A 25,829-nucleotide genomic window follows, 5' to 3' on the forward strand; every position below is an offset into this window, starting at 1 on the left:
GATGGTGTTTTTGTGGTTTTTGGAGACTACATTGTCATCAAACAAGAATTTACCATTCAGAAGTAGCTGGCTCATCTTTACATTAACTTAGTACACAAGAACACAGAAAATGTGAACCATGCACTTCTGAAAAGCCTCATTTATCACATACACACACACAAAACTCCATAGCTCCACAGTAGAAACTTGCACACACAGAGAGAGAACTTAAAAATGAGAGAACTTAAAAATGAGAGGTGCACATAAAAAAACAAAGAAAGATGATTTTGATGATAAATTTACAGCACTCCAGCATTACTACTACAGCTAGGTTCGTATTCAGTAAAATGCTGGCTACATAAAAGGCAGGCAGCTTCCTAGTATCTCAGTTCCTGAGTCAAAGAAGAAGGGAAATGCACTGAGAGAAGGCATCCTTTAACACTGGTTTGAAGCTATGCTTAATGCTAGGCTTAAAATAAAGCCTTTTAAGTCAGAAGCCTCCAGTACCCAAGAGAATTCCTCTTGAACTGACCAGCACAAAATTCAATGTCCAAGATTTTCTTTCTTTTCAGGCCCCCACAGGCAGAGGCAATTTTCATACAGACAAGTCCCTGACACTGCCTGGCATACACAACACAGGCTTTTCAACCTTCTTAGTTATACTTTCCAGCTCAAAAAAAGGGAAAGAAGAAAGGCTACCATCCAACAAAAGTTCTGGTACACCTTGAAGGTAAAAACCTGGAAGCGAGTTCTGGTCCATTTTTCATAACAAGTGATGGCAAGAAATGAAGCATTGTTCCAATGATTTTCTGTGGAACAATTAGGAGGGAAACTTAAAAGGGAAAAACGATACAACAGATCTGACAAGCAGGAAAGAGCAGAAAAGAGATTATTTCAGAAGATCTTAAACTGAAAATATTAAACCATACATAATGTTGCTTAGGCAAAGACAGCAATGCTGCTGGTATGGTATGCAAGGCATAGCCTGAGACAATGCAAGCAGCTTTTTCTTAGCCTGCTTGGGGAAAAAAAAAACCCACCACAGATCTTTTGCTGTAACAGATGTATCTTTCTATATAAATTTCAGTTCTCAAGACATCCAGAGCAACCTCACAAAAATTCATACATGGAGGAACAATCCATACCCTGAAATTTAATAAACAAATGTTTCTATTTTTAATACTTTGAAGTAGTACTGTTTTGTTTTTTTCCTCTGTAACTGATAGGATAATTGAAATAATCTTTGTCTTTAGACACACGTAAGTGCTTCTAGAATGTACGCTATTTTTCCCTCCACTGCAGATACTTTTCTTTCTTGTGTTAGAAGACTGAAACCTCTTTCTAGGAGTCCTGTTTTATTCTCATGCATCCCCAGATTAAAGAAACAAACCAAATAAAAAACTTTGCAGAATCCACCACAAACTTGACTTCACAACCCACTTTTTGGAAAGCAATTGAATAGTATATATAATGTCCAAGCGATAATGTGTTTGGAGGCTTTGTACTGCAGCAAGAATAAGGCAAAACCAACATCCCAACCAACTTGGCTATATTACTGATTGGCTAATTATTCCTTCTTGCAAATGATAGCTTTTAATTGTTAAAAATACTTAACATATGGAAGTAATCTTTAGAATGGAATAGAATGGAATGGAATGGAATGGAATAGAATAGAATAGAATAGAATAGCATAGCATAGCATAGCATAGCATAGCATAGCATAGCATAGCATAGCATAGCATAGCATAGCATTAACCAGGTTGGAAGAGACCTTTGAGATCATTGTGTCCAACCTGTCATCCAACACTATCTAATCAACTAAACTATGGCACCAAGCACCTCATCAAGTCTCCTCCTAAGCACCTCCAGTGATGGTGACTTCACCACCTCCCTGGGCAGCCCATGATCTTTTTTATACAAATACTATCTCTATCTGCCTTCAATATTGCAAAAATTCTACCCATAACTTGAAAAATGTATCTGTAAGGCAATATATTTTGAAATCAGAAGAATATAGACAGTGGCCATTCCCTTTTTCTCCATTCCACAATGAATCAGCAATTGGAAAAAAAAAAAATTACAAAAAATTGCATTGCTGATTGACTGTAGGATGGGAGAGAGCTCTTGAAAATCCTGCTACACTGTGTACTATGCCCCTGACCCCCATTCCCGTACTTTGGGCTTTTATTTTCTAATTAAAAGCAGTAATTGTCCTTGCAACATTCATCTTCAAGTTCAGTTTTCAATTCATGCCTATGGCACTTCTTGGACTAGCCAGTAGGGCCTGTTAGATAGAATGGTCCAAACACAATGGCCTTGAAAATGGCTATACTTCCTCTGGGACATGTTCATTCTTGACCCACCCAGAAGCAAAAGCAAAATCAACCCGCTGCCCTGTCCCACAAAACCCATTTTTTAGAAAAATTTATTGCTCTATGAGGCTTTATGGGTTTCTAGGAGTTACAAGAAAGTTCCTGTATTAATAATTTGTAGGAATCTCCTGTGCAGAGCCTTTTCTGTCTCCAGAATGAAAATGTTTTTAGCAACCATAGCAACGTGGTGCTTCCTGACCTACCAGATGAGTAGTCTGCACGTAGAAGCAGTTGCCATTACACAAGTGAGAAGCAGTAACTCCTCACTTGTGCAATGGCAAGTGCTGAAAAAGGCAGCACTGTAAAATACCCTCACTTATGTTCCTTCTCTTTGCAGTGCTTGCCAATTGAAATAAAAAAAGAGCCCAAACAGGCCAATCCTCAAACCTTTATGTATATGAACAGGCACTTCAAGGTCTACACGTATTATGCATATGACCTTACATACAAAGAATATGAAACCTATGAGTAGGAAGGAGCAAAAGAGGGAACCAAAAACAAAGGAAAAAAAAAATCACCACATTCATTTAATTTTGGTATGATATTTATGATGGCACTAAAGGCAGATTTCAATGAAAAATAAGGGTATGTAATTTTTTAACAGCTGTTGAGACAGGTATGTCCCAGTTAAACAGTACACTAGCATTCAGTGCCATACCCTTGATTTTACAGTGATTGCCATGAATTAATTTAATTCCATCTGTAAGCTAAAATCAGATCAGAGGTCTAATGCTGCTGCAGGCTCCACATCTGTTTAATCATTTTTGGATACAACAGCTTGCGAAAGTTCAGGTTTTAAATTTGCTTCGTATTTAAGAAACAATATTACACCAGCGTACAACGTCTTCAGCAGGGAAAAAAGTGAGCCTAAGCATGGTTTTGATCTGACAGATCCACTTTATTTGCAAAATGCTTCTAGAAAATGAAAAGCTCACCAATTACATTATAGTTTATTATAGAATAATGAAAGCACTGTGACTCCGTATACCACTACTGTGACAATACTTATGTGGATGATCCAACTGCTGGATAATATCAACTAACATCAGGGATGTTTGGTTTATATGGGGGTGAGTAATTCACAATACAGAGAGGTTCAATGTGTTAACCAACCCTTATTTAAGAAAATGTTTAAAAAATAAGAGAAAATTCCCCCCCTCAGCTGTAAGAAACAAATGAAGGCACATTGAAGTAATTTAATCTCTGGCCACTGAGCTATTTTTGATGTTAAGAAAACTGGGTTTTAAACAGTTCTGAGAAAATGATACTGTATATAAACACAGTTTTTGGCCTTTCATCTTTCTTTTATATGATTAAGACTTGTGAGCAGAACAGTGATACCTTTGCAGTGCATACCACAACCATTATTTCCTCTTCTATCGCTCCCAGCAGCCTTAAATCCTTTAAATCCTTTCCTAGAAGGATCTCTTTTTGCTTGGGTAATTTTTGCAATACGTGGCCTGCTAACCCTTACCCCCTACCCTGGATCTCACTTATGTCTATCACAGCAGAGTCAGTCTTTCTACCTCAAATCTTCCAAGGAGCATTGTGGATGGTAATTCACTTGCGTAATTGGCTCAAGAGATGAAAATCTTGTATCTGCCTCTCTTAGCCACTAATCTATCCAGCTGACTGCAAGCCTAATTGGCAGCTTGTTTAGTAATTTGGCTCCTAAAGTGTTGTATTGATGTTGGATAAACAGCCAATGGAAGGAGAAACGATACATGCTGCTTCACTTTAAAAGCTAGTGCACTTTCCCCCTCATTTTCTGAAAGCATTTAATATTCCATCTTCTTTTTCTGACTCCTCAATAGCCAGAGGAGTAGGGACTGATCCTGATGCACAAGACAATTTTACAAGGATTGCTATCAGAAGAACACATTGCTGTAGTATAGCCTTTTTATGCCAGCTCTCTCTTAACTAGCAAAATGGGAAATCAGACTGCCTAGATGCTTATATTCTTTAAACTGTTTTGGATAATTACAGAATCAGCATCATGAGCATAGCCGACAGCCATGCTGTGCCTACACAGCATAGTATGGCTGTATAGCCAAAAAACCCCAACTACAAACCCGTTATGAAAACACTGTATTTGAGACTGCATGTTTACACCAGACTGTCATACACCCCTCACACTGAGCTATCTAAGACTGTGTCTACAGAATAACCTTAGAATGACTGTAGTTCAGGTGAGTCTGCTTGCACTGTATTTCATTCTAGCAAGCAGAGATATAAAAACAGCACAGAGGACAGAGCTATAACTTTAGTAAGTGTTGGAAACCTCCATACTTACGCAGCATTCACAGCAGAGTTTTGTTAGTGCCTGCACTGCCACAGTTCCATTCTTACTGCCCTACTGCAAGGGGTATTAAAGGAATCACTGCATAATTGTGGCACGGGCAAATGCATTCTTTCTCGCAACACAGACCCTAGATTTAAATACATTTTCCACTCTCCTGAACACACAAATATACATCCACAGACTGATGAAAACTGAGACGAGGGACTTTAGGTCCAACTGGTCATCTGGTATCACAGATCACTTGGAAATGGATTTGCAGGTGCTCTTCGCCTTCCACGCCCAATTGGACTACACTGTGTGCAAAATGTGACTTCATACTCATTCAGTCTTTACTACTATTAAAACTGGTTGATAGGAGTAGGAATTATTAGATTTACCCCACTCCAAGGGGCAGCCCTTGAATACCCACAACTGTCCTTCCACTTGGGCCCAAAGGAAGTTGGTTTTACATTCTCTCTAAGCTGACAGAAAGACTGCCACAAACCGGCATTTTGGAAGAAGTATTCTCACTGGAGACTATTTCAAAGTACCGGTCAAATCCCTTGAACATCAGCAGAGTTGCTCCCTTCTTATAAGCATTCCCTGACTTTTACAAAAAATATTTGTAACCTAAGACTCAAAACCCAGAGGGAAAGAATTTAGATCACAGTAATACTCTTAGAACAGATACTGTGGTTATTGATAATTTCAGCAGAATGATCAAATTGATATTAGGACTATGCACATCACTGTAGCTCTAGCTGACATGCCTGGTTTAGCCTTTTTTGAGCAGAAATTTCTTGTACATTAAGGACACTCTCATTATGATATTCTCCTTTATGCTGGTTTTCTTGAGAGTATCATACAATAGCTTATTTTCAAAGGGACCCATAAGGAGGATCACTGAGTCCCACTTTCAGCGCAGGCAATCTTAATGGTTTTCACAACCACAAACTGTGACCTTTGGAATAACTCCCAGAGTAATTTGGGGAAGTATTTTTGAACCTTCCACATAACAGAAGATGACAGCATTTAGAAAAGACAGGTACAGTCATATTACATCAACCTGAAGGTTTCTTCTTGACTTTATATTGGTTGTGTGTAGAGCTTGAAAATACTGTCTTCTTCTCTCTAGATCACAAGAAATCCATTAGGAAATTCTCAGTATAAGCCTGGTTCTTGTTGCACTATGGATCTCATCTTCTGAAGTTTCTTACTGAACTCTCCTTATTACTCTAGTATTTATATATAAGCAGTTCAGCCTGAACCATTAACTTAAAGCTCAACATGAAAAATCTTTTACTCTGAAAGGACAGCAGTTTCCAACACTGGATGGCACTCTGTGATCTTTTAATTTTTGAACTGATTCAGTGAGACAATGCTGTAGGAGAAAAAAAGAAACAGAAAGGAGTCCCTAAACATTAATGTCCTACAGAAACCAACCAGCTAACAAAAAGAGTATCCTCAGGCTCGATAATCAAGCACCTGAAAGGACTTCGGAAGACTAAGCATAAGGAATGGTGCCATGCACTACAGGGCGGCATTCCCAACACACACCGACGTTGTATCACCCCATGACGATGGATTTCTGCTTATGGAGCTGTACCTTTAGCATATAGAAAAGCAGTGAATCAAGCTAAAAAGGAGGCAGGCATAACAACACAGTGTCCAGAGTTTTAGAAATACATTGCCAGTTCATCCAAGTACACTAAAGTCTACTCTTTCTCTGCAACTACCTCACTAAGTTGACCTTCACCACAAACTCAGCCTTGGCCACCTCTCTTATCACAGTGTAATCACAATCTTTTTCAAATCCTCATTTTGGTACTGCAGATATTCAGGTCTGATTTTTAATCACTGACACATTAAGCATCAGCAAAATAGTTTGCTTAGCTGTTCCGTTAGCAATTTTTAAAAAGGAATGAAAACATGTACCCTTTTGATTACCTTGTTAAAGTGAGTCATGATGGCATTATAGCAGTGCTCAGTATTTCTGCTCTAATTAAGAATCTGTCATATTTTTCATTAAAACACATTCTTTAAAATGAGACTTTTAACTTGGTCATTTCAATCAGTACCAGCTTGAAGTGTAGCATGCAACCAGATAAAGAAAATGACATCTGAAATTTGCTTTTGCAAATTATTAGCTGCAGTGCTCATAAGATGCAGAATAATTTATATATTTTATATGCACATTCACTGTATTTTAAGTACAAAATAGATTTCTCTTTTATTTGTTGCAGATTTTTAATGCTGCTTCAAACTGTGCACCACGCTACGTAAACATCAGAGCAAAAGACCACTGAGAAATAGAATTAAATGGCTGTCTACAAGGCACACAATAAAACATTTTTTCTTTTGAATCAAACTTTCTACATTTGTAAAGTAGCAACCCAACATTCCAGATTTAGAGGTTTCAAAGCAGTAGGAAACAACTGGGGTAAATATGTGTTCCTAGAATGGCCTAGGTTGGAAGGGACCATCTACTCCAACCTCCCCACCATGGGCAGGGACACCCCACAACCAGACTCTGCTACTCAAGGTCCCATCCAGCCTGGTCTTGAACTTACCTAGGGAGGAGACATCCACAACCTCTCTGGGCAACATATTTCAGAGTCTCACCACCCTGGTACTGAAGAATTTCTTCCTAAGATTCAGTCTAAACCTCTTCTCCTTCACCTTCCCCCTTGTCCTATCACTAGACGCCCTTATGAAAAGGCCCTCTCCAGCCTTCCTGCAGGATACCATCAGATATTGGAAAGCAGTTTTAAGTTCTTCCCAGAGTCTTCTCTTCTCTGGACTGAACAGCCCCAGCTCTCTCAGCCTATCCTCACAGCAGAGGTGCTCAGGCTCTTGGATCATCTTTGTAGCCCTCCTCTGGATTTGCTCCAACAGCTCTGTGTCCTTATGTTGGGGATACCAGAACTGGACACATTAGTAGAGGTTTGATATGAGACTTAAATTAGGTAATCTAAAACTGAAATTACTGTAAACATTTGCAATGTCTGTGTTGCAATTAGTAACAATACTTTGCAGAGAATGTCCTTCCTTGCATGCATTGTGTGTGTGGTTGTTTTGTTAGTGTTTTCATTTACAGTGGACCCAGTTTTTGTAGGGCTATTTCCATGATGATGTATTGGTTTGTCTCAGAGGTTTTATACAAACTTGAGGGCACTGTTTCACTGCAATGAAATATGTCAGAGTGTCATATGAAATAGCTCTACTACTCAGGTAGTCAGAGAGGGCATAACGTCATTGAGAATGACCTGGTCCCAAATCTGACTAAAATCAGTGAAATAATAATGGTTTAATGGAAGAAGCTGGGCAAAAAAGGAGATATTTCTAACGTACAACACTTCATTCTTAAAGAAATCATAGGAAGTAAACAAGTTTTAATAGTATCTTTTTTAGTAGATAAATTAATTGTCTAGGCTCAGTAACACACAGACGGAGCTACATCAAGCACTCACTAACCAGGAAATGTCTCAGTAACAAAAGTCAGAACAGGACACTCCTGTCTCAGAACTGTCAGCTCCTAACAAGCCATAGCTATATTATGTCCCATTGTCTTCACTACTTTTCAACACAGCTTTTCTTCACCTTTAAAAATGACATTTTTGAAACTCTAAAATGCTCCATAGTGTTTCAAGTTCCTTGCTTCAATAGCTTCTCACTGCTGTGCAAGTAAGTCTACATCCTTTGTTGCTAATACACACAAACCTACTGGTATGTGACTTTGACTCCAGACTGAGAACAGACTATAAATTTAGAAATCAATATCTAACTCTATCAATATTCATTTTACTTTTTCAATACAAAATACAAAGGTGAAAGAGCAGTAAATAAGCTGGAGTACTGAAATAAATTGTGTGTTCTTGTCACAATTAATAAATGTTTAACCAATAACACTGCTTGCTACAGAAGTCTATGGCTTTGTAAGGTGCCTGAAAGTAGCAGGTGCTACCCTTGTGAGACTGAAAACCAGAGAACACGTTTGGATACTAGGCTCACCAGTCATTCTCTCCAGTATTGCTACATAGAAATGATATTGTTCAAGCATTAATTTATGATGTGGTTTACTAAAAAAACACGCAGGCCTATTTGGAAAATACTTTTTTTCTACAGACTGGCTCGTCCAAGGTGAAACTTCGTTAATTTGTGGCTCATATGGCTCCAGAAAATATCGACAGTTAATGACTCATTTACAGACTGCCTTTCAGGTTTCAGTATGATGTCAAATATGGACAATGATTAAGAAAATGCTTCTTTTCATTGCCAAATTCTGTTCATGCAAATACACAATTTTTGTCCTTTCGTTGAAGGTGTCGTAGTTTGGGCTGGGTGCCCTCTGCTACAGGGGTGTTTCCTGTGTCCAGAAGTCCAGCCCAGTGGGTGGACACAGGAAATTAGGTTATTTCCTACCATGATCCCTTGCACCACTATAAGTTTTACGGCGGGGTCTGGCACTTCCTCTTTCCTTCCTCCTCGCCACCTGGTAACTGGGGGAGAGTTCTCCCGGCCATGGGCCTGGCTAGGCCCAAGGCCACGGGGGGATGGGCAGTCTCAGATCTGGCCAGCTGAGACTAGCCTAGCACTGCGGGGGGGGAAGGAGGAGACCTGGGGGTTTTGGGTGCACCCTCAGGTGGGGATGGGATCTCTCTGGGTCTGTTTTGGGGTCTCTCTTGTCACTGTGTTTCTAGCTCTCTGCACGCACTCACTGTTCTATTTAAACTTTCCGTCACTTTTGCGATCCATTTGTCTGAGTCGTTATTTCTGCGCGTGGTGGGGAGGGGGTCTGCCCCAACCCATTACAGAAGGAAAAAAAAAAAGTTTCCAAATTCTTCCACATAAAATCTAGTCCTTCTGTTCCTGTATCTTAGCTAAGTAAAACTACTGAAAGAGTAATCAAATTGTGATTTTTTTTTCATATTAGTGCAAAATTTAATTCTGAAACAAGAAACTGTGGGTTTTTTAATCATAAACAAGGTCTATGATGGATAAAAACAATGCAGGAAAGTTAGCTTTTCAGAAAATGATGATAATTTGTAAAATGCTATGTTATCTAACTACCTTCAGTAAACAACTTTAAGTTTACCAAAGCCTCTCTCTCCCTAAAAATTTATAATGATGAAATGTAGAAAAGACCACAGAAAAAAAACTCTCAATCCCCCTGCCTACAAAGTGGAAATTACCTTGAATCCATGCTAGTTAAATGGCACCTTACAGGATACCTTCATCCACCATTATTCTTTGTCGCTCTCCACATACAGGCAAATTTTGGGGGCATAACAATGACTAAAATTGTGAATATATAGATACAGAACGTTGAATGACCACATAATGTATTTGCTTTAGTATCAAAATATTGGCTTTGCAAAGTTACAGAGAGGAGCCAGCTTGCAAAATAAAATACCGAATGCCAGAAGTTCAAGGTAAAATGAATAATAAAATTAAATTCATGATACTTCATACCCTCGGTACAAAATGACATCCTCTAGCACTTGAAAATTGTGAGTGAAAATCACCTTGTAGAAATAATTATATTATTCTCTCTTCAGCCATTAAGTATCTTTCTTTCTTACTTCACATATGTTCAGAGTCTTAGAAGCTGACCCACACACTGGCTTTTTCCATCCTGCTGCCACTAAGGTGCTTTTAAACATTTTTAATATTATTCTTGATATGTTTCTGCCACTGAGGTTTGAAACAACAGTTTCAGGAGAGGGAATTCAGTCAGAATACAAATATTAGGCTTCTCTAAAGACATCTTGTTAGAATGTATTTGAAGAAATCTATGTATTGCATATATTGGTCTGCTAGTTGATAAATGTCTAGGACATGCAACGCAGATTTCCATATTAGCAGTATATAAGAATCCTCACACAGGCACGCACACACACAATTTAATCCTTCTAGTATGCACATATATAATTAATATAACAAACTGATGAGACTCCTATAAATCACTGCTATGTATTGAAAAAGTCATTTCACAGCTGTGACATCAGCAAAATGCATCCAATGGTTGTGACCTCGCATCCGTAAAAATCTTTCAGAAATGTGCTTGCGAGTGCTTCCTATTTAATCAACAGCACCAGTTTTAAAGCTGGGTTTCGCAGCCTGATCTCCACATTTTTAATTGTTTGCCCAAGAATTCGCATCCTATCTTTGTTGTGGATGGCATTTACATTATCCACACATGTTCCTCACAGAAGACAACACCTCATTTCTTCTACCACATAATGCATGAACAGAAATAAGCCGTAATCTTTACTGTCTGTGATTCTCGGTATATGAAAAAAGAAAAGATGTATTTTCTGCAGAGATGTGCTGTGTGACAACAGAAGAGAAACTGGAAATGTTTAAGGGAGAATTAAGAAAATCTATATATTTCTTAATCTCTATTAATAAATAAGGATAGGACATCTCTGAAGTTATATGGGAAGTTACTGATTTTATCAAGCATTTCCCCAGGTCACCGACCTACTGCTTTGTATTTAGAGATTTAACATCTTGTATTTTGTGCTCTGTCCCAGGGAAATTGGTTACCTGTGGGTCCTGGCAGGGGAGCAGCTTTCCTTCTCCGTTTGATGTCTCCCATGCACAACGATCCTAAATGTACGCTGGTTTGTCTGCAAGTAATTACAGGAGAGAACTATTAACAAAGGAAGAAAACCGCCACATAAATACACAGCTTGTATAATCTGAACCTATATCAAAACATTCTCAACCAAGATGAATCTGCACAGTCAAGCCACCAATCTTGTTTATATCGAAGCATAATTATGTTTGTTGACAAGCGCTCAGGATCTAAATGCAGCATCATAAATTGTTACAGGAATGAATAATATAAAGGGAATGCTTTTTAATTTTCAAAACTGGCAATCTTTCTAGCTCAACATAAAACAAAAACACTGTTGCTCCTGACAGGAAAATAGCTAAGATTAATTATCTAAAGAGATCACAATACTGTTGGTAGGTTATCAATTGGCTAGTAACGCCTGACTGTCAGAACAATATTTATTACACAAAAAGGATTACCAAGTTGGTTTTTTTTTTTTAAGGCAAGATGAAGAATGAATGAGAAAACATGAAACAGTAAACTCTTCAAAGGTACACGAAATAAACTTGTAGCACAGCAATTTTTCCTTTTCTAATTCACTGGCAAGTTGAGAGAATGGTGACATGGGTTTAGCACGGTTAAACAATTACGAGCTATACACTTGAAGACTGCAGAGGCTGACAAACAAGCAAATCTTACCGCATTACAACCAGATACTCAAAGTCAGGTACCACAGAAAAGGGTGAATCTTGAATTTCCAAATACTGAGTTTTAGAAGATAATCTTAGAGGACAACTACAGTTACTATTTTTTATTAATAATAAACCTGTAGAATGGAATGTACATGGCAAGCATTTTTTAGGAAAGAACAAGAACAGAAGGGAAGAAAATGCAGTAATTTCTAAACTCCACAATTTTTATACGTCTCCATAAATGCTACTGAGAACTGTGATTCTTACCACAAAGATATAGTGAATTTTGGTAAAATTGCAAGCTGATAATTGCATCTGACAGTCCACTGTAGCAAAGTAACGCTGTCACTCATGGGATGTGGTTTCAGTGTGGATATATGACTCGTCCTTTACTGCATTTATAAACTTTTTAAAGCCGTGCTGCTTCTAAATGAATACCAAATGGTCATATAATGTTGAGAGACCTCAGATCTGCTGAATAATGTAAAGAGTGGCAACAATGGCTTGTTGAAAAAGATAGCAATGTACAATCCCCTACATAATTCTAAAAAGTTGCAGAAAAATAACAAGTACCACAGTGCTTTTATTTAAATAGTAAAATAATCCAAGAAATTTGCTCCACATGCAAGTCCCCTCTAGCTTCACCTAGTGAACCCCTATTTCAACAGTTATGCAATTAATAGTTTTAAAACAGATGTTTTCTTTGCCATTTTTCTAAGTTGAAGTGGCATCCTACTTTAACACCCATAAACTGAGTACAATTGAACTAGTATATTAACTGCATGATAAATTTCAACTCTAAATTTAGAAAGAAATCAGTGTAGCCCTTTCATAACTGATTGTATAATAAAGAAAAGAAATATTGGAATACAATATGGGGGGAAATTATTAGAGGAAAAACATTTAAGAGATGTTCAACCATCAAGAGATCAATATCTAACACTTATATTAAACAGGCAGAGTAAGCTGTGTTTTAAATTATTTGCTAAACAGTGTGCAACTTGCTGTTTTCTCTTCCAAATGAAAAAGGGAGAAAGGCTCCAGGAATACAAGTAGGATGAAAGATAAAAATTAATAAAGTCAGGCAATTGAACCTGAAGACCTGAGCCACAGCACTAACAGCTAGCAGTATTTGAGTTATTTTACCCAGAATTGATTATCTGTTACATTACATTGAGATATCTAGATTATTGATCTGTATGATTATGGTACTGGGGTCTCCCCACTTTTCCTCCAGGCGCACCGAATGGAGTTGCAACAAATAACACTAAGTAAGGACTACTTTGTTATTGTTGTCACCCTTCATGTAGAACATAGCAGTTACTTTTTAATTTAAAATCAATGAACGTCTGAAAGGCAGCCTTGTTCCTTCAGCATAAATGAATCACTCGCCTTTGTCGAGCACAACAACCCGATCGCCAGCCAAGGTGAGAGTGGGTATTTCTTTGTTGCTGTTGAAAATTCTGTGCACCAGAAACAAACAACAATATGCTAGAGCATCACTAAGCTTTGTGAAACCCCGTTTTGCATCCACCAACATAAAACCTTAAGCTAGCTCGTGGTTCTAAAGCGGCATTTGCTTTTGCCAGTCTTCACTTTTTATATGCAGCATCAATGCACATAATGTCAAAGCAAAACACTTTGTTCAATTTGGTTTTTCAAGTTTGTTTATTTATTTTTTAAGAGGAAGGGATGAGAACTATCACTGCTCTAGAACTGGCAGTTTGGACAAAACGAAGCAGTATTAGGAAGCTGAACAAAGCATTTTGAAATGCTTGTAATGGGGGTATTATGAAGTAGGGAGAACTCTGACCCTCAATCAGGCTAAGTTCAGCATTATGTTTCTTAGCATTAAATCAGAAGAGCGTGGATTACAGAAAGGAATAAAGCTATTGGCCTGACTTCTCTCTACTTACCCCTAGCTTGCTTCCAGCTATCATTTATAAATAGTGCTCTGGAGGGAAGCTAGGCATTTTATTAGGGGAAAAAAAAATGAAACTTGTTAAGACCACCTTGCCTGAAAACTTGGCTTTTGACGTGCTGGTGACAGGGACTGGAGCAAGCAGTGTCAAATGGAATAATTTTTAAGGAAAGACAACAGGAACTTGTCGCCTCATTGTATGCATTTACAAATAGAGGCTTTTCAGAGTATTAGGCCTAGTTAAAGCTGCCCTCTGGATAAAAAGTGTTCCCAAGCAGCCTCAGACAAGCTTGGGAGACAAACAGATGTGACTATGGTCCCTGGCGTTTGGCAAGAACACTCACTGTCAATAAGAAAAATATGAGCATGGACAGGGCATCAGCTGCACCACGGCCGAGCAGGCCTGCAAGTGTCAGAGCAGCGGGCAAAGTTGTAGCAGAGGGAAACGAGGGCTGCAAAAGCCAGGCTGGTGTGAACTTACACTAGCATGCCAAGAATTTTTTGTTGTTGTCATGTCATGCCTCAACATATTAAACAAAAACACTGGAAAAGCCTCTGTCAATTTTTATTCATTTTTCATCTTGCACGCAGTGTTTAGAGACTCCTTTCTATGTGGTGAAAATACAGACAGGCTGAGAAGGCAGTAACAGCAAAAGAAACCCTATTGAAATTACAAACAATAAAAAACAGTTTTGATAACAAATAATTTTATAAAAGCAATGACATGTAACACAATTAGTAAGCATCTATGCATTCTTGTGACAAACAGCAACAGAAATTACTTTTTCTTCTTAAATAGTTGCAATCTGTTATTTCTTTCTTCAAGGTAATTACACTCACTATGGTAACGTGCCTGGAGTTGTCTCTTGAAACTCCCCAAACATTTCTATCCACATAATCTCTTCTGTAATTTTCATAGTTCAGCAAGAAAATGTTTTTAAGTCCCTTTTCTATGGTGACACACATTCACCTCTCCAAGACATTCATAATAGGACCTGTCAAATTTTTCTCTACAGTCGATGGAGCATTTGGTTACACTCTCCAAACAAACTACTAGATGATCGTTAAAAGTCCCTTCCAGTCCAAACTATTCTAGGATCTTGTTCTGTGGGGGAACCTGTAACTGAACTGCTTTAACTGCAATCTGCCTCCTGTATAGCTGAGCACACAAAGTGGTTCTTAACTGTTCCACTACTAGTTACCACCTTTGCTGCTACTGGAGCTCTAAGTTTACCAGTCTAGTCACTGAGAAGGACAACACAGTAAATTTGGTGTAGGATAGCCAATACTACTGAACATAAGTTCTAACTACCTGGTTTATCACGTTCTTCTGTAAGTGCTGTCATCTCATGTGTAATAACCACAAAACCAAAACCAAGCTCCCCAAATAAATGCAAGAGAAGCCCTCTCCCCCAAATTAAAAAAACTGTATTCAAATTCAGTAATTGTTCCACAGCATCTTCAGAGAGATGCAATGCAGACAGTGTTACACAGCAGGTAGCTTCATATGCACTAGTACAATGGCCCAAACTAGCAAGACTGTCATCTCACTTGGGAAAAACAGAGTAGTAGTGTATTAAATATAAAATGTTTGCATGTTTATTCCATATGCCCCACTGCAACAGCATCTTCCTTGATCACTTGACTTTGTCTGTTAGCAGCTGTGACTTTCCACGCAAGCTGCAATGCTTTATTTAGTATCAGTGCAGTTGTTCTTGTTGGTGGACTGTAATACCGCTGATAGAATCCTATGCAGCATATTACTATGATAAAATGTTTTTAAAAAGACTGACATCTATTTCATAATTGGATGAATTGGTAATGATCAATACTTGCCTACCCATTATATTCCAATTAATATCTCTCTCACCTGATGAACAAATCCACAGTAAATAGTGACACACTGCTCTGCCACAGTATCAATTGCATTCCTGCAGATGGCTGTAGAACTCAAGTTTATCATCACTAAATGCTTCAGCTAATGGAGAGGCTTGATAAAAGTTTAAGTGAGCTTCTTTCATAAGAGAATATAATAAAGCAAGAGTTGACTGGTTTGCATTATAAAAGGGACTTGAGAGAATTATTTTGAAGGGGAAATCTAACTGAAACTGTCAGTTCTCAGTCTTAAAATACAGTTACAAAATAGGTATGAATATGAATATGACTGGAGACAGAATGCAGTGAAGACCACTGCTCACTTTAAGCTTGAGACGACTGGACAGTTACAAACTGCAACTGATTAGGGAGTGTGTGAAGCAATGTTCACAGCAGCAGTTAAAAAAGAAAAAACAGAACTCACAACTGCATAGCAGGGAAGCAAGTCAATAAAATCACTAAAAAAAATAATTGTGTGGATCAGATCAACTTTAAAAAAATGAACCTATAAGCAAACACTATTTAAGTACTTTTCATTTAAAAAAAAAAATAATAATCACAGTTAACGATTCTCATATCCTTATATGGAATAGATATGTTGATGACCTCATTTCTTAGGCCACACCTTGAGTACTGTGTCCAGTTCAGGGCCCCTCAGTTTAAGAAGGACATTGAGACACTTGAACATGTCCAGAGAAGGGCAACGAGGCTGGGGAGAGGTCTTGAGCACAAGCCCTATGAGGAGAGGATGAGGGAGATAGGAATGTTTAGCCTGGAGAAGAGGAGGCTCAGGGGAGACCTTATTTCTGCCTACAGCTACCTGAAGGGAGGTTGTAGTCAGGAGGGGGTTGGTCTCTTCTCCCAGGCAACCAGCACCAGAAGAAGAGGACACAGTCTCAAACTGCACCAGGGAAAGTTCAGGCTTGAGGTGAGGAGAAAGTTCGTCACAGAGGGAGTTGTTAGCCACTGGAATGTGCTGCCCAGGGAGGTGGTGGAGTCACCATCCCTGGAGGTGTTCAAGAGAGGATCGGATGTGGCACTTGGTGCCATGGTTTAGTAGTCATGAGGTCTTGGGTGACAGGTTGGACTTGATGATGTTTTGGGTCTTTTCCAACCTTATTGATTCTATGATTCTATTTATGATTCTTACAACAGCTTACAACATCCAGAGAAGAATGACATTTACAGCAATGCATGTGCCTTGTGGATAATTAGAGATGGATGGCACCTTTGAGGTCAGCATTTCTGGGCAGTAGATGACTACAAAGAACAGTGATCAAAATAGTTGCTTTAACAATGAAGATCTGAACTCTACATCTTAGTATTATAGTATGGGGCAATCCCGAAAGAGAATCCAGCAATATTTTGATAAGAACATTTCAGCTAAACCTTACAAACTTACCCATCCTTAGGTCAAATCAATATTTGATATCTATGCTGTTATTTATTACAGAAACACATGCATGTGTGCCTGGTGGCAATCAGGGTGTTAGCATTCCAGAACACTCACATCACTCCACACTGCTACTACTGTGACAGCTGCGTTCTTGGAGAACAGTTCTGCACCTGAGTCTTTTTTCCACAAAAAATAGACTTTTGCTAATGAGAAACTGAGATCAAATGCTCAGGCTCTACATAAGGTCTTCCTCTTCTTCCATCAAAACCTCTCAGGGAATTTGAAGAATTTCATGACTTTTATGGAACCCATGAATTCAGTGCTGGTGATGTGCAGTATCAGGAGACAAAATCCTAGAAACCAGAGACTTAAATATTTCTTTGTTTTTTCTGTTTTGCTTGATTTTGCTTTTCATGTGTGAAATGACTCAGAAATTCATAGATGCCTCCTCATGCTAATTTTCTGCATGTTGACTACTACCACCCTGACTTCATCTAACACCACAGTGCTGGCAACATTAAAAGGATTTCTCACTTGGCTAGGACAGGGAGACCAGTACTGCTTTAAATTAGCCTTGCCTACAAAATACATTGCTTGTACAGAAACTTTCACTTAGTGCTAAACAACTAGCAATATAATGAAAAAATACAATGCATAAGCAACATACATAAAATTTTTGTTATACTTATGAAAATTAAAATATATGTATTTCTTTTTGGTATCACTATTCTCAAAGACCATCCAGGTGAGATCAGTTCCATACTCGATTGCTCCACTTCCTAGACAAAGAGTAAAGCCTTTCTTCAGGCTTGTCTAAAGAATGACATCATCTATATACAGATTCCTTCATCTGCTTCCACAAGTGTGAAGAACATTACAATAACTAAAACAGCTATGCACTTTATTTATCTATTGCTAAATCTTAAACAGATGTGATAAATCCATGCAGCTCTATCATACTCCTTTCATACTACGCCAACCTGCATGCAATATAACTCTAAACATAAGGGTGACAGGCCTGTATTATTGAAAGTCCTAGTGCAATCCTATAATGAGACGAATACAATCTTCCCTGGCCTCATCAAATTACCTCATCACATAATCCTACATCCTAATACATTGCCTTCCTGTTATCTTTTTCAGCACTTTTTTTGTGTCATTCAGACACAGTAGTCACCCAAAACTTACATGAACTCTACAAATTTACATGTTCGGCTCCACATTGGCACAATTTTAACAAATACAATATAAACACTTACATCACTACATGTGTCTTGACACTCAATCTCAAGTCACTTACTTTATTGTGAATTGATTCTCATAAGAAAAAAAAGAGAATTCTGTAGCAGAGGCCCTACTGCCCTCAGAAAGGATAATGCATTGTTTTTTCTTGTTTCTAATTAGTAATTTAAGCATATGTTCAGCATTTAACTCTAAATGTTTGCCTTTTCCCCAAGCTCTAAGACAGCTGTCCAGGATGTGAATGCCAGAAAACATTTAAATATCAACATCTGTTGAATTATGTTAATTTAGTGTAATATAATTGGGCATGAGTTGGAATTGATCAAAAGTATATGAATTACACAAAGGCAAATCCAAACCAATATCTGGGTGTACGAACAAGTGGCCAAGGAACAGTGAGGGCATGAAAGAGAAAAGAATAATCATCCACTTTTGTTAAAAATGAAACAGCTAGAATGTATGAGTTTTCTTCAACAAATGACTTAATTTCACATTTTCAAGGCAGGAAAAGAATATTTTTATACTCATTCAGAATATAAATTTTATATTAATACAAGATAGCAGTAGATATCTTTGACAGCAAGTTCCATCATCGTTTTGTGTCAGGGAACACTTGCTAAAAATAATGCTCCTATTTGTGCAATGGTGAAGCACAGTTAGAAGACAGGTTGCAGTAACAGAATGCCAACCCGCTGCAAGACAATGCTGCTTCACAAATTCTAAAGCATGCAAATATTCTTTTATGGGTTTATTAAATTCATCTTGCAACAACATTGTTGGCAACCAGGAGATATGGGCCATGATCCAGCTCTGAACTGATTTTGAAAATATCTTTTTGACTTTAGTACTAACCATGGTGTTGAGCAGATACTTCAACAGAAGGACTAGATACAGCTGTACTTTCTTCCAGATATTTCTGGATATGTATTTGTTTACTAAGTATGATATTCACTAAATAACTGAGTGCAGGACAAACATATATTATTGAAAAGACTCTGAAAAACACCTCTTGAAGTTCTGGATCATCATTAGCATCATATTCAAAATCTTTCACTTTTAAAGCAGGTAAGGAACAAAAAGCAGAACTAAAAAATGAAGTATCTAATGTGGTAGCTCAAAAATGTAGGAAGGAAAATGCTTTGTCACATTGGAAGCACTCAACACACAGTCAATGCATGTCATTTTTTTTCCTTTACCTCTGCACTGGGAAGCTGAGCAACCATGGCCAACTGAAATGACTTTGGTCCAATATCAGAGACTAATTATTCAATTAATCTAGGTGAACAGCCAGCACAATGTATTTATTTTTAATCAGTCATTCAGACCCAGATCTGGACCAGTGATCCAGAAACTTATTCTGTACTACTACCACTGTGGTCAGTCCTTAACCTACTGCCTTCCAATCAGTTCCAAGAAAGTAATAGCCCCACAGCTGGACTCCCTTTCACTCTGTGTTCAACAAACAACTCTTCACACAATCTTATCATATGGCCAAGATGCTACAGTGCTACTTGAGCCAATAATCTAACAAAGATGTAATTGATGCAACTTGGGCTGGGGGGGGTGTGGGAGGTGTGGAAGAGAAATCACTACAGCAGAGACTGCATATTAAGCAAATCATGCTCTCTAATCCTCTGCACCCATTTCCCTCAGTAACTGTCATGCAACTCCATTGAATACAAGGCGTGTGTGTGTATGTAGGAATGAATACAAAATCTGACTTTATAATAACAAAGTAGTAAGGGAACACTAAAGAAACACTGATTGTTTTTATGTCTTTTTAGTTCCATAATTCTTTAACAGCAAAATCCTCACTTACATCCTTCTCTTCTACATTGTTAATTGGCAATATGAGCAATTTAAAGAATATGTATAAAAAGTAACCAACAGCAAAACTAAATCCAAAATCCCCAAAATCAGCAGCCTGAACAGTGTGATTTGTTTCCTTTTGGCTTGGACAGGTGCTGAGCGTTAGTTTCTAAAGAGGCTAAAATAAGTAGTAACAATTTCAAAGTATCAACAAAGGAAATAAACATGAAAATTGTGTGTGTTTGGAAACAAACCACTTAAATGCTCTTCTAAGCTCTCTCCTTACACAGAATCACAGTCTGAATAGAAGTCAGTGTGCCTCTGTCTTGGAATTTCAGTGAACATGCACCACTAGATGCTGCTTTACATGTTTGAAATTCAGAGATCCCTTTGAGGCTAGCAGGAACTCAGTGTAAAAACTACACAAACCACCCTTCCTTTAAGCATGGCTATTTATCCTTATGTTTGTGGTATGCAGCTTCCATGTGCTGGTGTGGTGAACCAGACAGAAGAATCACAGATCTCTTGCGACAGAGGAGATGGTGGGACAAATGAGTAGTGGAAAACCAGACTGAAAAAAACCAGACTGCTTAACAAGAGGTTACACACTCAGCAGAATTACAGTGCAGGTAACTGCACATAGTTCCTGCTCAGAACTTTAACAGCAGGAAGGGTCATCACACCTTTCAAGCCCAAATTAACTTTATAGTTATGCCATTAGCATTTTAACATGAAAGCTGAGACAAGCTTGAGCTGTGGAGCAGAAACACGAGCAAAAAAAAAAAGAGAGAAACACTAATGCAGCTGAGTGAGAGAAAGGTGCTATCAATTTAGATGGTACACCAGTAAGATCCAGAAGTACACAATTACTAGAGATTATCTGATTTTTAAATTTTAGATACACACACACACATATATATTAAAATCAGGACTAACTGACTTTGTTAGTTACCAGGCTCAAGTGGATCTGGAAATCAATTCTAAGTGACAATTTTTTCAGTGTCATTTATCAGCTTATTTGTGTACAGTATTATAAAGTATATTAGATTTCAGAGCAGTAACAACAACATTTGGCTTGTGGTTTTGGACTTAATTGGTTTTGCATTAAAGATGCAAGGAAACTGCTCAGATAATATGGAAAAATGAATTTTCTTCAAACTTTCTGCTACTTTTGCAAGTGTTCTCATTGTAGTGGCATTAAAATAGGATACTTTTAAGACAGTTACTAATGTTCATTTAATAAATGGATACTTTACACCTCTCCATGAAGCAATACTAAGGCTTGAAGATTTCCATAAAATTAAAGCATCACATATTGGCTGCATTTTGGTTTAACTGTTGCCCTCATCCACTTCTCCCAGATGAAAATCTTTTCTGGACCTTAAAATAAGGTTATGGTGTAGAAAACTCAATCAGGAATTGCCCTCTTCCAAAATGGTACAACCTTCTGCTCTTCCCAGAGAAGAAAATACCAAACTGATGGAATAATGTTGTCCCCAAGGGTGACAGCATGGGAGGAAAGCAATGTGTCCTCAAACATTCACATAATTTAATCTGGAACTGCAAATATTATTAAGCACCAATCATAACAGTACAGTTACTGCTTCACGGCACTCCAAAGAGGAGATAAAACTGCTTAGTTGTTAATTTCTAATGATGTAAACACATTTGGATTTTTGATGTTATGTCTATATCTCCTGCATTATTAGCTCTGGGTTTACAATATATTAATGTCCTACCTTTAATAATTTTACACTTGAATTAAATGGTGTGTTTAAACACCGCTTCTTTTAAAGTGTCTTTGTTGAGAATACGTGTTCATGTGATGGCAGAAGTGATTCACCTAGTAAAACACCTATGCATTCCTTAGCTTTACTGCAGTCTAAACCATGTGCACATTTTTGTGTATCATTTTCAAAAATTGGCTGAATTTACCTCCTCTGGTATTGTAATTTCATTCCACATAAACCACATTAAACAATTACAGTTCTTGTAATTAACCAGTAGTCTAATGTACAGTTTTCTTATCCCAATCCATTAACAGCTGCTCAAAAAATGTAGTAATTAATGGTTTCATTTATTTTTGGCAAACCTGTAACTCGACAAATAGTTTTGTATCTGCTGCAAATTAGGACTCTTTCCCAAACAACAGATGACACGGTGGGAAAGATGGAGCAGGCAGAATCCTTGCACATCTTTGTCTCTTTAGAAGATCAAATAAAGAGCAGCTGCAATGCTATTTGTCACATCTGTGTAAAAAAGTACCATGACCCTTATCATCAGATGAAAATGAACAAGTGCTGTAGAAATGTGCAAGTGGGAGCTTCCCTTTCAAACTGAGAAAAACAGAAAGCTGTACTTCTAACCACAGAAATAATACCACTTTTAAAACACTGTCATCAGGTTTGGCATCATTTTTTCTGAGAAACTTCCTTTAAATACTAATTCACAGGGAATATTGCTAGTTACAAAAAGTGAATATAAGTGAAAGTCATCCTCTTGCATCATCACAAGGCACATATTCAAACTAGATCGAGAAAAACTAAGGGAAGGGCGGAAAGAGTCAGTTGCAGAAAATATGGTGTAGTTATGACTTACACCCTGGGGTTTTATTGACACTTTATTTACATTTGATGCCATTTAGTAACATGTGACGTTATTTCCTTTACACAACCCTTCTTGTACTACTTCCAGAGTCTGCTTTCCTGAATGTGTCCTCCAGATGTGCAAATACCCCTATTTCAGGCTGTGCATCTCACCATGGCAGGTGAAGACTTCGAATACTTCATGTCAGCTCAAAATAGAGCAGCAAGAGATGATCATTTGAGTACTGGTACACAAGCCTCCTGTCACAGTGTAGCAATGTTTGAATAGGTGGCTCCAGAGGATTTTTAAAGAAAAATTTAGCTACGACCTCTACCTCAAACTATGGTGTACAAGAAGTGGCTAACTGGTTCATACGAAGCTGCTGCTACCCTGACCAGATTGTTACCACAGCATTAATTAGCTAGTTGAAACCTAACCTGTGTAATTCTGCTTCACCTTACAGTCACTTTTACGAGTTAGCCTTCTTCCAAGCCACAACTGAACTGTGTAAGAATTACCAATGGCTTTCCCCCCATTCCCTCCTTTTAAAGATATCCTTTTTCCTCCCTCCTTTTAAAGAGCTCTTTGTTCACCCCCTTGTAACGATCTTTAAAGAGGCATTTGACTGTGGAAAGCCCACACAGAATTATCAAGATAAAAAAACCCCAGTAAGCAGTGAAACTTTGGGGACTACTTTCTTTACAGATTCTCAGTTCCAGCATGTGTCAAATTCTTACAGTGCAGTAAGAAAAAAAATAAATGTGGATAAGGCCATTAATGATTCTTAACAGAAACACACCATAAAAGAAATATGACATGAGACCATTACGTGCAGCAAAGAAAATAATTACCCAAGTTTAACTTATTCAATAATCTGCTGTTTTCCTGATCTACAATTATGTTGTTTCTAGATTACAGCATAATTTAACTAATTATGGCATCATCTGCATGACTAGAGGCAAAATATTAGAGTTGCTTAAACAGAACATTCTGGTTATTCTGTCAAATAAGGATAAAATTAACTCCTAACTTCATAAAGTTATTGTGAGCAAAAATGTATTAAATATCTAGAGATGGGCAGATGGTTGTGTGACGGAGGTCCCCCATATATATGGCAATAAAATTACAAATTCAAAACCAAGCTGTAGCAGCTCAGAAAAATACTGATCAATGCTGTCTCCACTGATGACCAAATGAACCTCTTAGTTCTGGGGAATCTTCTTTAGGTAGAATTCATTTCAATAAAATCTTGCAGAAGTGACTTAAGAAAATGTGTTTTACCTTGTGATGAGAACAGGCAAACAATGAGCCCACAGTCAGCTATGGCAGTTCAGCTGCCTAGCAGCAACTTGTTAACTCGCCGTAACTCAATCATGTTCAATTGTTTGCCCACAGCCTGAGGCTACAGACAGACATTTGGTCTGCTAACAAATGCACCAGATGAAGACATTACTATCCCAAGCTATTTGTTATCACACATCTGCTGGAGATTATCATCTCCACAGCACTGCTGAGGAAGAAATCATGTGAACAATCTCTAATACAGTTTGTACAAACCCAGGCAATTTAATTTAAATAGGTGAGTTGAGCTAACCAGGCTGGTTTTACCCAAAGAATATTAAAAAACACAAACAAAAACCCCCCTCCTTCACTGGCAAAAGAGCAGGGGAGCTGGATCAATGAACACCTCTAAGCAGGGTGACTGAATTGGGGAGGGGACTGTTCCTTTCCTAATGCAGGGAGATAATGAAAACAGGTAACTTTTAAAAGGCTACACAAGTTAAATAAATGCAGCTTTTAAACCAGTATTATTTAGTACTCTTTAGATAATTTAAGTATGTAATGGGAAAATGACAAAATGACATCCTCATAAAGTTTATCTGTAAAGGTAGCATAAAAATATATATATATATATACATATATATATATATATATATATATATATATATATATATATGAATGTCTTGAATACAGAAGACCATATGTATCAAACTGTATCAGTGTGATATAATTTACCCAGGTTCTAAGTTTTCCTGTGCAGGATTGCTCCCCTCCTTAACATGTGGTTCATCAGTAGCCATACCAACAGTTCTCAAATTTCCTGTTACTTTGTGTAAGATTGGCTTATTATTGTTAATTTGAACAGAAGACACCTAACACAAGCAACCCAGTACACAGTAAAGCTCGCCAAGAAAGTATCAGTATGATTCTAACACATGCAGAGACAACTGCAGACCACTGCTGCACTTTCAGCTCCACACCTTTCTGATGTATTTAGAGCAAACTATTCCACAAGTTACTGATCTAATGTGATTATTTACATATTGTCTACATGCTGAGACAAGAGTGGTGTCCAGTCACCCAAAAGGCAAGCATAGAGAAGCATGTGCATTTGTACACCTAATACATGTATGAAAACCAGACAAAGGGTTTTACAGAATAGCAAACAAAAAACAGATAGGCTCACAAAAATTAATACAGTCATGAGAAAACTATACTAAGAAAGATGCAGAGAAATCCACTCTTGCAATAAAAGCAAATTAAAATGCACTCTAAGTACAATAATTGTATAGAATACCCAATACTTACTCACTGCTACTGTCCTACCACTGCATTTAGCCACAAACAGTAAGAACTGTACAACCATGGTCACAGCCATTATTTTTTGTATGCCTCTTTTTAAGGGGGTTACTCATCTGAATTACCTCGATGTGTCAACTATAATGGTGTAAATTAGTTTTTGAATGTGTTAGAGTCAATTTCAGAAACCTTCAGACTTTCATATGTGAGTAAAGACATGCATTCAACATGGGATAACAGTCTACTAATGTACTGCTGATTGGACGGGAAGAGATGTTGAGGATCACTTCAGGTATTTAATGTAATTAAGAAAAATATATCTCTTTTCTAACTCCTTGTGTAGGTAACATACCCTTCACAACAGCTTCACTGGTCAGAACAACAAACATGTAGCTCATGATTCTGGATTCCTCAGACACCTTTTTTACATTGCAACAGCGTAATAAAAAGATTCTAGAATGACTTCAAATATGTTTTCCACTGCATGCTTTATACTCTTAGTTTCATGTAAGCAGCCTGATAATAAGAGTGCAT

The 25,829-nt window shown here is 37.8% G+C and overlaps 1 protein-coding gene across 1 annotated transcript in view; it reads right to left on the reverse strand.

Moving 5' to 3' along the window:
* Positions 1 to 25,829, reverse strand: part of GPATCH2 (G-patch domain containing 2) — a 114,487-nt gene that overhangs the window by 5,195 nt on the left and 83,463 nt on the right. Inside the window, exon 9 of the mRNA XM_068153487.1 lies at positions 11,182 to 11,264. Coding sequence (XP_068009588.1) covers positions 11,182 to 11,264 — 83 coding nt within the window. The remainder of the gene's footprint in view (positions 1 to 11,181; positions 11,265 to 25,829) is intronic.

This window comes from Melanerpes formicivorus, unplaced genomic scaffold (assembly GCF_026170545.1).
Source record: "Melanerpes formicivorus ecotype bairdi unplaced genomic scaffold, bMelFor1.0.p_v2 SCAF_26, whole genome shotgun sequence".
NCBI classification, from domain to species: domain Eukaryota; kingdom Metazoa; phylum Chordata; class Aves; order Piciformes; family Picidae; genus Melanerpes; species Melanerpes formicivorus.